The 15,589-nt window shown below is 37.5% G+C and overlaps 1 protein-coding gene across 1 annotated transcript; it reads left to right on the forward strand.

Moving 5' to 3' along the window:
• The first annotated feature begins 6,202 nt into the window (after positions 1–6,202).
• On the forward strand, positions 6,203–12,712 carry LOC101527477 (keratin-associated protein 6-3-like). Its single transcript, XM_058661317.1, has 2 exons — positions 6,203–6,401; positions 12,489–12,712. Exons 1-2 carry the CDS (start codon positions 6,203–6,205, stop codon positions 12,710–12,712), a joined length of 423 nt encoding a protein of 140 aa, XP_058517300.1.
• Positions 12,713–15,589: the final 2,877 nt, after the last annotated feature.

A 15,589-nucleotide genomic window follows, 5' to 3' on the forward strand; every position in this document is an offset into this window, starting at 1 on the left:
TCAGCTACACTCCTCCTCCTCCTGCTCCTCCACCCAAGAACAACCTCAACACCAACACCATGTGTGGCTACTACGGAAACTACTATGGCGGCCGTGGCTATGGATGCTGTGGCTATGGAGGCCTGGGCTATGGCTATGGAGGCCTGGGCTGTGGCTATGGCTCCTACTATGGCTGTGGCATCCGCAGACTGGGCTGTGGCTATGGCTCTGGCTATGGCTATGGCTCACGCTCCCTCTGTGGCTATGGCTATGGCTATGGTTCTGGCTATGGCTCTGGCTTTGGTTACTACTACTGAAGACACTAATGGAGATTCCCAAACTCTACTCCTGTGACATTGACATCCATCAGTTCTGATCCCATGTTTCATGAGCTTTATACCTAGAAGAAGACAATCCTACAGTGGAAGTCTAGTACGGTCTTACGTTGTCCTAAAACCTGACATGCCTGTTATTTCCATTTTCCTTGTGAAGTGGGATGAGACAAAATTTCACGTGAATCCTCTCCAGTCTCCTTTGATCATGACGATGATGATGTCACAGCAATTACCTTTGATTATGTATTTGTTTTGTTTTATTTGTCTTTTGATCCAATAAACGTCTTTAATCCTAATATCAATGTTTGTTTTTATTTCAGGCCTGTGACATTCAATGTTTCAATCTGACATACATATCAGTACATATATGTATATATACATATATTATGAAACATACATGCATGTTTTATAAATAATACATATGCATTATATATCATATATATGCAAGTTTCAGTTTATTAGGAAATGTTACAATTATTCCCTTAAAGGGATATTTAACTATACTGCTAAAAATAAACATCTTTAACAAGTTCCAAGCTTAATTTTTTGATAGTGCTATAGTTTTGGTAAATTTAATTTTTCTATTCATAACAGAATAAGTTTAAACATTACTTACAACTTAGGATAATTATGGTTTTATACCGAATACATAACCTAGAAAAAGAAAAACATTTTTCCCTTCACTGCAGTTAGTAAACTAAATTTGGTATTTCTTTTCTGATTTTCTGGTTTAGAAAAGATTAGAGGAAAAACTACTTATGTTTTTATAATCTATCATTCATATATTATAATAGACTATTTAATAATCAGTAAAGGCAATAAAGCAGAATGGATTGAAGAGTGTTACAATGAATGTGGAAGGATTAGTGAAGGAGAGCAGAGAGAGTGCAATCCCTGTTATTATGAGTGGACAGGCCGGCTGCCAAGAGACAACTGTGTGTTCATGGACAGCACAGGGAAGCAACCGAGATAATGGAGTGACCCTGCAGCAAACAAACAACCCAACAGTGGGTAGAGCTTGATCTGTAAACAGGCAGGAACTGGAGGGCAGAAAGGAGGAAGAAAACTAGAGGAAAAAGAGTTGAATCAAGACATGAATCGGCAGATCCTGCTGGTGGCTTCAATCCAATCTGAAGCTGACAGAGAGTAGTGGAGAGCCTAGGGATGGCATAGGATTAGGGGTGAAGATTGCAGCACAACTCCCCATCACCATCATGGGTGGCTTGTGGGGCACTATTTAGATTACAGTGGGAAAGCCACAGGAGCATTATGGCAAGCTGTGTATGTGTTAGGACCAGGGAGATCCTACATCTGGCTGCCCACTAGTCTTGTATGCAAACTCATACTATGAACACATTTTGCATGTTCCCTCAGGAAAAGAACACCAACTTAGCATCTCTCAGGTTCCATCTAACATGTGTGTCTTGATTGCCCCCTGAACCAGGTGCTAGCAGGATGCAGCAAAAATAGAGAGAAAAATCCATGTGCCACGTGGAATGCGGCTGCAACAGAGAGCTGGTATTGTTCACAGTCCTGTGGTCAAGTTTAAAACACAACTTTTGTCTCCTTGATAATAGGTGCCACTGAAACATTGATGGAGGGAGGCTGAGCAGGTCACAGTGGCACAACAACATGAGATCACAGTAGGTGGACAAGCTGTGTCATGGGTACACTATGGTAACTCAAGAATGTACTTGCAGGAAAAAGTGGCACAAGTACCACAACAGAGAACCAGGTGCTGAAAGGGACCAGTAAAATTGTTGTGCAGATTTATGGAAATCTCAAATCAACAATAGTGTTATCCCAAGGAGAAGAACGTGCTAAGCTGAATCATGATGGACAAGGGCAACAGAAAAAGGCTCAGGCAACATAAATGAGTTACTAGCTCCTCCCATTTAAATAATCAGTACTATTTCAATGTCAGAATTACTTGATGAACACGTAGAGGGCCTGTCAGATGCAAAATTTAAAAAATCATTATCAATCAGTGATAAGCAGATATAGGAATTCAAAGATTTTGAGGAATAAGTTACACAGAAAATGGCTCTTTCGAAGCAAAAAAAAACTATTAGAAATGAAGAATATAATAGAGCAAATTCAAATTACAATGGAAAGTTTAAATAATAGAATGAGTGAGGCTGAAGAAAGAATTTCAGATCCAGAAGATACCACTTGTAGAAATGTCCAAGCAATCAGAAATATCAAAGAGGAACTGTCGAACCTTCTCCAGGATTGATCACATGACAAGTCACAACATAAGCCTCGGCAAAATTTAGGAAATTTAAACTATACAATGCATCTTCTCAAACCATCATGGAGACGAAATAGAGTAGTATGTCCAAATACCCCTGAAGACAGGCAAATACTTGGAGAATGAACAATATGCTGCTAAATGTATAACAGAAGAAATCATAAATTTGTTTGAAACAAATGAAGGCATCAACCAACATAGGAAAATTTGTGGGACACAACTAAGACGGCGCTAAGAGGAAAGTTCATAGCAGTGAGTGGCCATGTGAGGAAAGTAGAAAAGGAAGCAGGTGAATGAGCTTACTGCACACTGAGCGAGCTAGAAACACAGAAGGAAATCCACCCCAAGATTAGCACGAAGGAAGAAAGGAAATTTATCAGATAGGTGGAATAAAAAGGAATATATAAGATGAATGAATAAAAGAACTTGCTTCTTGAAAAAATCATTAAAGTAGGTAAGCCAATCGCCCACCATAACAAAAAAAAAAAAAAAAAAAAGGTAGGGGGAAAGAAACAAAGCAAATATATTAGAGATAAAAAAAAAAAACAACAACAGATATTTTAGGCACACATAGAATAATCAGGAATTATTGAAAGCATCTATACAGCAGCAATCAGAAGGCTTAGAATAAAGGGAAAGACTTTTGGAAACAAATAATTTACTGAAACTGGATGCTGAAGTGCTTAAAACCCAAAATGGAACTAAAGCAGAATATGAACTAAAACAGCAATTAGCTCACTGCCAACAGTGAAAAGACCAGATACACATGGTTTTGCTGCTGAATTCTATCAAACATTTTAAGAAAAATGACCCCAATTTTTCACAAGCTATTCAAAACACAAGAAAAGGAAGGAATCCTTCCAAACCATAAGAAGCCAACATCACCTTTATACTAAAATCAAACGGACATAACAGAGAAAGAGAGCTACAAACCAAAATCCATGATGAATCTGGATGCCTAAATCTTCAACAAAATACTAGTCAACAGAATCCAACTCTACATGAAACAGATCATTTATCAGGACTGTATGATGTTCATTACTTGCATGCAAGGATGGTTTAACACACACACACATATGTTAAATAGATATGTGTATATATGTATGTTAAACTATCCTTGCATGCATGATGAATATGATGAATGAATAAAAGAACTTGATACACCACATAAACACACTGAAGAATAAGAATCGTATGATCATCTCAATAGATGTAGAAAAATGCATTTGATAAAATCCAACATGAATTCATGCTAAAAACCCTCAGCAAGATAGACATAAAAGGAACATTATAGGGCTCGGGTTGTATTTCTTCCGATATCAATGCCACTATTACTATACAATTTTGACATACTTGAGAAATCACTTTGGACCATACAAGTTAGGAAATATTAGAGCAAATATTCAATTCTTTCAAATCGTCCAGCCCATAAATGTCATGGAAAGACTGAGAAACTTTCACAAATTGGGAAATAATAAGGATATATAACAACAAAATGCTACGTGACTATCAACATGTATCCTGAAACAGAAATGAAAGGTGTGATGTCACAATGAGAATGGAGAGTAAAATAGAGCCTGATTTAATTAGTATCGAATGAAATTGATTCCTTAGCTATGATGAATGTGCAGTGGTCATGAATTATGTTAACACTGGAAGATATTCTTATAATCATATGTAGTGTTTTATATATGAAATAATTGAGAATTGATTACATACTGAGCACTATAAAGAACACAGAAGAAAAATGGCACAGGGAAAACAAAGCTATTGATGTATGATTCTAGAAAAACCACAGGGAAAAACTGGAAGACTGTTAATATTTAAATGAGTGGTGATTAATGGAATCTGTGGCCTAACCTTCCATATGCCAACTAGGATGTCTTTGTTGTGCCTGGATTGCCCAGTTCACCTCCTGGATCCAACTCCTGACTCCAGCTTCCCAATAATGCAGATTCTGAGACACTGAAGATGACTCAAGTAAGTGAACAAATCCTGGTCACACTCGTGGGAAATCTGGATTGTATTTGCAATCCTTGAATTCTTTTACTCCCTGATAATATGGGGCATATAGGGAGTGAATCGGCAGTTCCCAAATATCTCTTTCTCTTTCTGTTTCCATTTTTCCCCATTGCTTTTTGACACTCACACAGTTTTAAGAGATCTAAAATCTTGGTAGTGCAAAACCTTGTCAATAACAAGAGTGCAATCATTGCTAATGATGACAAGTTTATGTAAATAAGTGAAGATGAATTCATAAACAATTGAAGAGTTGTCAGTGCAATACCACTTCATATGATGTGGCAGTGGAAGCATTTTTAGGACAGCCGTGGTAGGACAAGTTTTTGTGCTATTATTTACAGAATTCAAGGTATAGACATTCAGGGAAAACAACCCACAATGATCTCAATAGCTGAAAACATTTTGAGATTTGTGATATACAGGAAAGAGAGACGGCTATCAGATGAGCTCACAAATGTGCTCTACCTGTTCAAAGTCTTTGTACAAAGTTTCAACTTGAGACCTGGGAAAATTGGGGTCTTGATGATTCTTGCTATGTCAATTAGACAGCTGCTTAGAACACAAACAAATATGCATGCCTTGTAGAAGAAAAATGATACATTGGCTTTGACAGAATAACAAATATTTTTTTAATCCCTTAGGAAACTGAAGATGAGTAAGATTGGCAAAATTGTTGTAAGTAGAAAATTAGCATACACAAATTTTAATTAATTCTATTATGATCCACAACCTGGTGACAAAAAAAATAATTTTCATATCCAAAATACATATACCCTATCTTTTCTGAACATTACACATCACCTAGTACCCCATACATACATAATTATATATAGAGAAAAAGAAGCAGGAAGAAGCTAAATTCTCAAAGAAGACAATGAATTATGTTCATGAGAAACAGCTTTCAGGGATCAGAAAGCTTTCAGGGATAAAAAGGTAAATGTTGAGTAAGCATAAAAAAGAGGGCACAGCTGGTAGCCTAGAGGTTAAAGCACTCTATTTGCATGCACCAGCATCCCATATCGGCACCAGTTCCTGCCCAGCCATCCTGCTTCCCATCCAGCTCCCTGCTTGTGGCCTTGGAAATTAGTAGAGGACAGCCCAAATCCTTTCATCTGGCACCCACGTGGGAGACCTGGAGGAAGATTCTGGCCCCCGCCTTCGGATCAGCATAGCTCTGGCCCTTTTGGCCATTTATGGAGTGAACCATCAGACAGATCTTCCTCTCTGTCTCTCCTCCTCTCTGCATATCTAACTTTGCAATAAAAATACATAAATCTTAAAAACATAAAAGAAACAAGCATTACTTTCTTAGAAACTCCTGAAACTAAGAGAAATATGATTGTGATAAAAAAAGTATTATTTGTTTCCATAAAAATGTTTTAGGTTATTTAGGTGAAAATCTAATTTGAAGAATTATATGATTCTGAATATGTGTATAAGCATCTCTACCCACTGAAGGCCTCAATTGGAGACAAGCCCCAAATTCAGACAGCACACAGCACAAACATTCACAGCATATCTGAGGTTTGCTCTCATGACTGCAAACAAGCAAATTAACCAAATTACTCACAAAATGAGCCAATCACAGCAACACCTCTGCTGGGTCACACCCACAATGAGGACCTATAAAAGGACTCCTGCAAGCAGCATTGTGCAGACTCAAGTCACCTACACTCCTCCTCCTCCTGCTCCTCCATTCAAGGACAACCTCAACACCAACACCATGTGTGGCTACTACGGAAACTACTATGGCGGCCGTGGCTATGGATGCTGTGGCTATGGAGGCCTGGGCTATGGCTATGGAGGCCATGGCTATGGAGGCCTGGGCTGTGGCTATGGCTCCTACTATGGCTGTGGCATCCGCAGACTGGGCTGTGGCTATGGCTCTGGCTATGGCTATGGCTCACGCTCCCTCTGTGGCTGTGGCTATGGCTATGGTTCTGGCTATGGCTCTGGCTTTGGCTACTATTACTGAAGACACTAACGGAGATTCCCAAACTCTACTCCTGTGACATTGACATTCATCAGTTCTGATCCCATGTTTCATGAGCTTTGTACCTAGAAGAAGACAATCCTACAGTGGAAGTCTAGTACGATCTTACGTTGTCCTAAAACCTGACATGCCTGTTATTTCCATTTTCCTTGTGAAGTGGGATGAAGTAAAATGTCATGCCAACAAAATCACATGAACCATTTCCATTCTGCTTTGATCACAATGATGATGTCATGTCAACTTTCTTTGATATGTATATGCTTGATTTGATTTGATTTGTATTGTCTCTTTACCCAATAAACTTCTTCAATGGAAGTACCAACTTTTGTGTTTTTTTTTTTTTTTTTATTTCAGTCATTTCATTTTCAGTGTTTCATGCTGGTATTTTGTTTTCAGTTTATCCTGGAATATAGCATCTGCTTCCATAGGGAGATTCTTGCTTTTACACTTAAAATCTTTTTTGTTGTTGTTGCCAGTTCCAATTTTCATGGAGGACTGTGGCTATGTCTCTGCTGGCTCTGTCTTCAGACCAGAGAGGGTATACCTAAGAAGCCGTTGAACTTGACTGGACAATAAGATGTTGGACTCTATGTTTGGTATACGCTTGCAATGGGGGAATCTCAACTGAACTTGAGCTGTGGTTATGCAACAAGGTGGAGGAATCCACCATAGTGGGAGGGTTTGGGGAGGGGTGGGGAGAACCCAAGTATCTATGTAACTGTGTCACATAATACAATGTAATTAATGAAGTTAAATAATAAATGATTAAAAAAAAGATCATGCAAAAAAAAAAACCTGACATGCCTGTTATTTACATTTTCTTCATGAAGTGGGATGAAGTAAAATGTCATGCCAACAAAATCACATGAACCATTTCCATTCTGCTTTGATCACAATGATGATGTCATGTCAACTTTCTTTGATATGTATATGCTTGATTTGATTTGATTTGTATTGTCTCTCTACCCAATAAACTTCTTCAATGGAAGTACCAACTTTTGTGTTTTTTTTTTTTATTTCAGTCATTTCATTTTCAGTGTTTCATGCTGGTATTTTGTTTTCAGTTTATCCTGGAATATAGCATCTGCTTCCATAGGGAGATTCTTGCTTTTACACTTAAAATCTTTTTTGTTGTTGTTGCCAGTTCCAATTTTCATGGAGGACTGTGGCTATGTCTCCTGCTGGCTCTGTGGCTGTGGCTATCGCTGTGGCTATGGCTACCTCTCAGGTTTTGGCTGTCACTACTGAGGATGCTAAGAGAGACTCTTGACTCTATGCCTCTGACCCTCTCAGTCTCTACTTCTCAACATCATCTCAGTTTTATTCTCATATCACTGATATCTGATTTGTACTTACTGAATTTCCACCACCCTTGCAGCTGATTAAACTGATTTTGCTTTCCTGGATTGAACTCTTGACAGTAAAGCGTATTTGAGCCTTATACTGTGATTTCTTTCTTGGGAATTCATGATGATTGCTTTACAGGCTGTATTCTGTTGTTTATGCTGTAGATGTATCTCTGTTTATCTAACACGTATTTAGCCTGACGCAACCATCTAGATGTTCTTTTATTTATTTTTCAGAACGTATTGTTTTTGTCCTTTCCTATGTTTTTGTGAGAATCTTGCCTTCTTATAGGATCTCTTCATGTATTATTTCTGCCTGAACGTATCCATTAAATAGTTGATTTACAAAATTAAGATAGCAATCTTTGCAGTCTATACTTTTCTACTTTGTATTAAGATGATGATGATGTGTCTGACACTGAGTAACTGTTTAATCAAACAGTACCATTTGTCAGTTGCGGTAGGAATTCCCTAGTGACAGTATTTACTGCAGGAGCATTTACATCAAAACCACAAGCTTCCTGAGTCTCTTGAGGACATGGATAGCCCTATGTGGTGCCTATTTCTAGGCTTTGGGTCAAGCGTATTTACAAAGTAAGTGTCTTTTATCTGCCCACTCCAAGAAAGGGAGAAGTCAGAATGATTCTTGTCTCCCTCCATTTAATTTGCCTTATTATGTTTTGAATACTTGTTTTTAAAGTTAATGTCATTGGGGCTGGGATGGAGGCAGTAACTGGCTAATTCTTCACTTTTGGCACCAATATTCCATATGGGCATCCCCTGAAGTCCTAGCAGTTCCACTTCCTATCCAGTTCCCTGCTAATGATCTTGGAAGAAAGATGACAATGGCACAAGCCCTTGGTCCCGTATACCCATACAGGAGACTTGGAAAGAAGCTGCTAGCTCCCAGCTTAGGATCAGCTCCGCTCTGGCCATTGTGGCCATTTGGGGAGTTAACCAGTGAATGGCAAATGTGTGTGTGTGTGTGTGTGTGTGTGTGTGTGTGTGTGTGAGAGAGAGAGAGACAGAGATGAGACAGAGACAGAGAGAGTCTTCCTCACTCTGATTTCTCCAAATATGTAAATAAATCTAAAAAAAAAAAAAACAAACAGGTAACAGCACTTCTACCACCTAAGAGAATTTTATTTCTGTATTAAACTAAAGGCAGTGGAAAAGTTTGATTCTTCTTAATTGGTGCATAGAAATAAAACTCTGACTCAAGTGGAAGAAGATAAGACCTCTGGAAATACACAGCATTAGGAGTTGGCAAGGTTCAAGTACCTGTTTTCTCATTAACTTTAGTTTTGAATCTTAGAATTATCTTTAATATTAAGTGGAAATTAGTGCTTCTGCATCTCATGAAATAGAATTTACAGATTTTTCTTTATTTGCTTGAAAGAGATAGAGGGAGGGAAGGAGAGAGAGGGGGAGAGGCCTTTCATCAGCTTCTCCATGCCCCAAATGCCCAAAAGGCAGAGTTTGAGTCCAGCCTCATGTTGGGTGTTTCTTCTGAATTTCCTTATGGTTTTAGGAGCCCCAGCACTTAAATAATGTTCTGATGATCTCCCAGGTGCATTAACAGGAAGCTGGAGTGCTAAAACCATCACCCATATGGGATGCTGGTGTTGTAGGAACCAACTTTATCCCCTTGTCACAATGGTGAGCCCTTTCAAAATATGTTGACATTTTTGACTAGACACAAAACCTGCTTTGTAGGTAAATTCACAAGTCCAAACTGTTGGTGATTATGATTCTTATAGCCTGGCCCCAACACTTATTCCTCATAATTCGTTCAGTTGTTAAAATACCATCCAACAGTACCTGGCATAATAGCCTGCATGAGCTGGGACCCCATATGAGTCTGTTTGAATCCTGGCTGCTCCACTTCCCATCTAGTTACCTACTTGTATTCTATGAAAGCAGTAGAGAATGGCCCAATGCCTTGGGACCCTGCACCCACATGGGAGATCTGAAGGAGGCTCCTGGCTGCTGGATTTGGATCAGCTCAGTTGCGGCAGTTGTGGCCACTTGGGGAATAAACCAATGGACAGAACTTTCTCTCTGTCTCTGATTTTTCTCTGTAAATCTAACTTTCCAATAAAAAATAAATAAATTCATTCCTGGAAAGAAAAAATAAAATGAAACTTTAGGAAATAGTAAATTCTGTGCATAAATAATTTGGTAAATGTTATTAGCGACTTTGAAATGCTGTTATACACATACACAAATATTTTGTAAGTATTTCAATCAAATATATAAAAGTTAACTACATCTGGTTTAATTGATTCAGTTCAGTTATGTCAATGTTAGGTGCTTTTGCAGTGATCAGATAGTCTAGATGGATGTTGATCATCATATTTAAATTTTTACTGAAAAATTTATTCTGAGTTATTGCCTAGTTGACTGCACTATTATGAGTTGAGATCACTAATTTTTCCTGCATGGTGAGTATTCAAATAATATTCTTAAAATATTTCATAATTTTAATAATGCAATCAAGTTAATAGTGAATAAAGTCATGTGTCTATTTGACAGAAATGAATCTATCAGTGAACAATAAAATAACATACAAAAGAACACACTGAGTAAGTAACAAGTTTGGTCTGATAAGTCAGAAATTTTTCTGTTTCATTAAGAATTTTTTTCACAGTCACGTGTGTAGATTAATTCCCCAAATGCCCACAGTGGCGAAAGAGCAGAATCCTTGAGCATGGAGTCAATTGAGATGACCCATATGAGTGGCAGGGATTCAATTACTTGAGCCAGTACTGTTGCTTCATGGGATCTGCATTCAACGAAGATGGAAGCATAAATCTGAGCCACAAACCCAAGGCACTTCAGTGTGACAACCTAACCAGCAACTAAATCACTAGTCCAAATGCCTCTCACATTGGGTATATTTTAGTTTATACAAAGAGAGCAAAAGAAAGAGAGAGGAGAGAGAAATTTTTTTGGTCTTGCACAATGGCTCAATTGGCTAATCCTCTGCTCTGAAAGCACCAGCATCCTATATGATCATTGATTTGTGTTCATGCTGCCCTGCTTCCCATCCAGTTTCCTACTTGTAGCCTGGGATAGCAATTTAGGATAGCCCAAATCCTTGGGACCCTCTGCCCACATAGGGGACCCAGAAGAAGCTCCTGGCTCCTGATGTCAGCCATTTGGGGAATAAACCAGTAGATGGAATATCTTCCTCTCTCTCTTTCTCCTTCTATCTATAAATCTGCCTTCACAATAAAAATAAATAAATATTTAAAGAAAACAAAACAACAACCTTCCATTTACTAGTTCACTCGTAGATGGTCATAAGGACCAGGCCAAAGCCAGTAGTTTCAGTTCTACTCAGTTGCCAGAGGCCTATCACTTCAGCCATCTCTTAGTGCTTTTTCTAGGCCATTAACTAGGAGCCGGATCGCAAGTGAAGCCACTGGAAAATGCCCATATGGGATGCCAGCATCACAGGTGTTGGTTTTACCTGGTAAAACACAATGTTGGCCTCAAAATTATATTTTCTGAATAAAATATGGAAATATTCTTGCTTTTTATGCTTCTAATAGGAGAAATGGTCACATCGAAAGGCTGAAGATAGTACCAATCCCACAGTTATTCAAAAGAACTCAACATGTCTAGCCTCAATGAGGATAACTGATTTTGATAAAGGAGTAGGTTCTAACAAACATGTTGATAAATGCACACGAATGTATGCTACTAAATTTATAAGATAATTATTTAAAACACTGTATATGTAAGCAAATGCTAATGAAGCACTAAAGCTCAGCTTTGGGGGAAGAGAGAAAATGATAGATTTGGATACCAGGGATAAAATCAGATTGTTCGTATTTCAATAGATATTGAACTAAAGTAAGGATCACAATAGATACAAATTAAGAATAAGTTGTTTATAAAGAGTTGATTTGCTGAAACTATCATTTAGTTGAATCAATAACAACAGCATTGTGATGAAATAATTTGATTTCAGTTTAGAAAAAGAGGTAAATATCAGAAGGTAAATAATAATAACAATAAAAATAAATTATTATTAATAATAAATTGCATTGAGAAAGAAGAAAAACTTACTTCAGACAAGAATTCCATGCTCACATTTTTAAAATATTAAATAACTGGATTCAAAATTAAGTAAATGACCAAGAAAAGAATTATTTCTTTATGTAAACGCTGGTTGAAATAGGAGGCTAAAATGAACATTCATTTAGAGTCAGGACTGTCAAAATACAACAATGTGTCTCCTCAAGAGCCTTTAATTGAGTAAGATTCAAGACAGACAAATCAAACAATGCAAGAAGCATAAGCAGTAAAATATGTCTGAGGTTTGCTCTCATGACTGCAAACAAGCAAATTAACCAAATTACTCACAAAATGAGCCAATCACAGCAACACCTCTGCTGGGTCACACCCACAATGAGGACCTATAAAAGGCCTCCTGCAAGCAGCATTGTGCAGACTCAAGTCACCTACACTCCTCCTCCTCCTGCTCCTCCACTCAAGGACAACCTCAACACCCAACACCATGTGTGGCTACTACGGAAACTACTATGGCGGCCGTGGCTATGGATGCTGTGGCTATGGAGGCCTGGGCTATGGCTATGGAGGCCTGGGCTATGGCTATGGAGGCCTGGGCTGTGGCTATGGCTCCTACTATGGCTGTGGCATCCGCAGACTGGGCTGTGGCTATGGCTCTGGCTATGGCTATGGCTCACGCTCCCTCTGTGGCTGTGGCTATGGCTATGGCTCTGGCTATGGCTCTGGCTTTGGCTACTACTACTGAGGACGTCAAGGGAGACTACTGCCCTCTACACCTTTGACATTGGAATTCATCTGTTCTGAATCTTACGTATTGGATATTCCACACTAGGATGACTATGTTACCTCTTTGTTTTCTAATCTTCCTGAAGATTCAGTGCACTCTGCAGAGCCACAATTTCTTAAGCTGTATTTAACTCCTAAAAGTTAACAAAATTTGAAGTGAATTCTATGTATTCCTTTGTGGTTTCTCTTCAGAATGACATTGTCATAGAGGCCTTATTTTGATTTTCATGATAAATTCTTTTTCCAATTTTTGAATAAACTTTTCAATTTGGAATAACAGATTTGGCTCTATTTTCATTTGAAGTTCAGTATTTATCAATTTTTTCAGGTTGAATGCTTTCCTTTTTGAATAGTATCTTTCAGTGTACAGTAATTTCATTTTGTCTATTTTTCAAAGGATTCTATCAATAGAAAGAAAGTAAATAAACGTTTTACTCCTTGAAATTTTTGATTTGTTAGAATGATTGCAATACTGTTTTGTTTTGTTGTTTTCAATTTGCTGTAGTGGTAAAGTAATAGCAAGAGATGTTAAGATGGAAAATTTAGGAAATTTAAGAGGTAATAAATTTCAATTTGTTTAGTGATGATCTGAAAACATCATATGCTTCAAGTTCATTTTTTTAAAAAAAATTTCTTCTTTATTTTTATTAGAAAGGCAGATGTATAGATAGGAGGAGAGGGAAGAGAGGAAGATCTTTCATCTGATGTTTCACTCCCCAAGTGGCTGCAATGGATGGAGCTGAACCAATCCAAAGCCAGAAGCCTGGAGCCTCTTTCAGGTCTCCCACGTGGGTGCAGTGTCCCAAGGCTTTGGGCCATCCTCGACTGCTTTCCCAGGCCACAAGCAGGGAGCTGCATGGAAAGTGGAACTGCCGGGATTAGAACTGGCAACTATATGGCATCATGGTGCATGCTAGGCGAGCACCTCAAATTCATTTTTACCAAAAATTTCATCTGTATGAAATATGTTAGGAAGTTAAATGTTAATGCAGCTATCACAACTGAATCAATCTATACTTCTTTCTTTACTTCTAATCCTAATGTTGAGCATCTTCAAATAAGACATATCTGCTATGTCTTCCCAGAACAAGAGGTAGAAAAATCTGAACTTGTTCCCAACCACCTGATTTTTATGCTTAAATGTTCGCCAGCAATGTTATAAAGTGACATCCTCTCTAACATCCATCAAGTCTTCAAGTTTAGAACTGTTTGATAATACACCATATTCTTGCTTTTCTGGAGATATTAAAGTGTGAATAGTAAACACGTAAAACTTTAAGGATCCAATATTGATGACATTTGAATGCCCAAAAATATACAAAATAAGTTGCAACAGAAAATATTTAGATAAATAATGATTAGAAATACCACAATGTTTGTACAAGTCATTAATTCATAGATTAAAGAAGAAATTAATTCAAATAGGAAAAAATCACCTGTGTATAGAATGTAACATAAAATTTCTGACAACCAGAGAAATTAAATAGCTGCTTGATGTTAGCTAAAAATGATGACAGCAAATAACTAATTACTGTGAATTTCTCATGATCAAATTTAGAAACCAAGTGCCAGCATGTGTTACAGGCAATTCAAACCCTGCCTAGGATTCCTGTCCCATATGAGCACTATTTGCAGTCCAAATTGCTCCATTTACAATCTGCAAATGATGACCCAGGTGCATTGGTCCCTCTGCCCACATGGGAAACCATTATGTATTTCCAAGACATTGCAATAGGCCGGTCTACCTCAAGATGTTGTGGCCACTTGGGGAGTGAAATAGTAGATAGAAGATTTTCTCGCTCACTCACTTTTGTTCTCTTAGCCTCTGAAATTGTGCCTGTAAGCAAATAAATAAATTTTTCACAAAGTAGAATTCAACAAACAATGGAAGGCATATCTAAAGTATTGGTGGAACAAGACTCAATAATCTATATCCCCAAACAGCATTCTTTAGAAGCCAGAGTGAATTGAAATAAAATTTTTATAAGGTAAAGTAAATTTTAAGAGAAAAACTTAAATGAAAAAGGTCTATAAAATCTTTTCCAAAAAAAAAAAAAAGTAAAGAAAATTCATTCAGTTCAAAAGAAAGTGGTATGAAAGCAAATTCGTAACTTCTGAAATGAAGGAAATGCAACCGAAACAAACATCTAGATAAGCAGAATAGATTCTTTTTCTTTTTATTTATTTCAGATTTACATGTGTAGAAAACAAAAGCTATTTTACTGGATGGGAAATTTGGAATATGTTTCCAAAATATGGGTATGTATGACAGCTGAAATAAACATGGCCTAGTAAAGGTAAGTATAATTTTAGGTGACTGAGATACGTTTGTGAATTGTTACATGTGAGAGTCAGTTGAATATTAGTTTTGAGTATTACAATCTCCAGATTAACACATAAAATTTAAAAAAAATTTTAAAAGTCATGAGCTAAATTAGAAAATAATATTAAAACCATAATATGCAAGAAAGTGAAAATATAGATGTCGATTGAATTCAATCATATGAATAGTTATATGGAATATAATTATTCTATATATACAAGTAAAAGATTGTCAAATTGCCTAAAATCATATTTAGTTTATCAGAAAACTCACATACAAAAGAAATTGAGGATGGTTACATTTTTAAGATATTTATTTGTCCTAGAAAGGAATGACACAAAAATAAGGAGAGAGAGAGAAACAGAGAGATGCAGGGACAGGAGTTTTCATCTGGTGGTTCACTTCCCAAATGGCACAATAATGAGGACTTGGCCAGGTTAAAATGGAGCAGCCAGGAACTCCAGCTGGGTCTCCCTCAGTGTGGCAGGAAGCGCTATCCCCTGTTTTCCTGGG

The sequence above is a fragment of the Ochotona princeps genome, chromosome 3 (assembly GCF_030435755.1).
Source record: "Ochotona princeps isolate mOchPri1 chromosome 3, mOchPri1.hap1, whole genome shotgun sequence".
In the NCBI taxonomy this organism is placed as follows: Eukaryota; Metazoa; Chordata; class Mammalia; order Lagomorpha; family Ochotonidae; genus Ochotona; species Ochotona princeps.

Excerpts from the sequence above, each read along its gene's own strand:
- LOC101527477 (XM_058661317.1), top strand. The coding sequence starts at position 6,203 with ATGAGGACCTATAAAAGGACTCCTGCAAGCAGCATTGTGCAGACTCAA. Across the intron at positions 6,402-12,488 it reads TGGCTATGGAGGCCATGGCT|GTGGCTATGGATGCTGTGGC; the intron begins ATGGAGGCCTGG and ends ACTATGGCGGCC.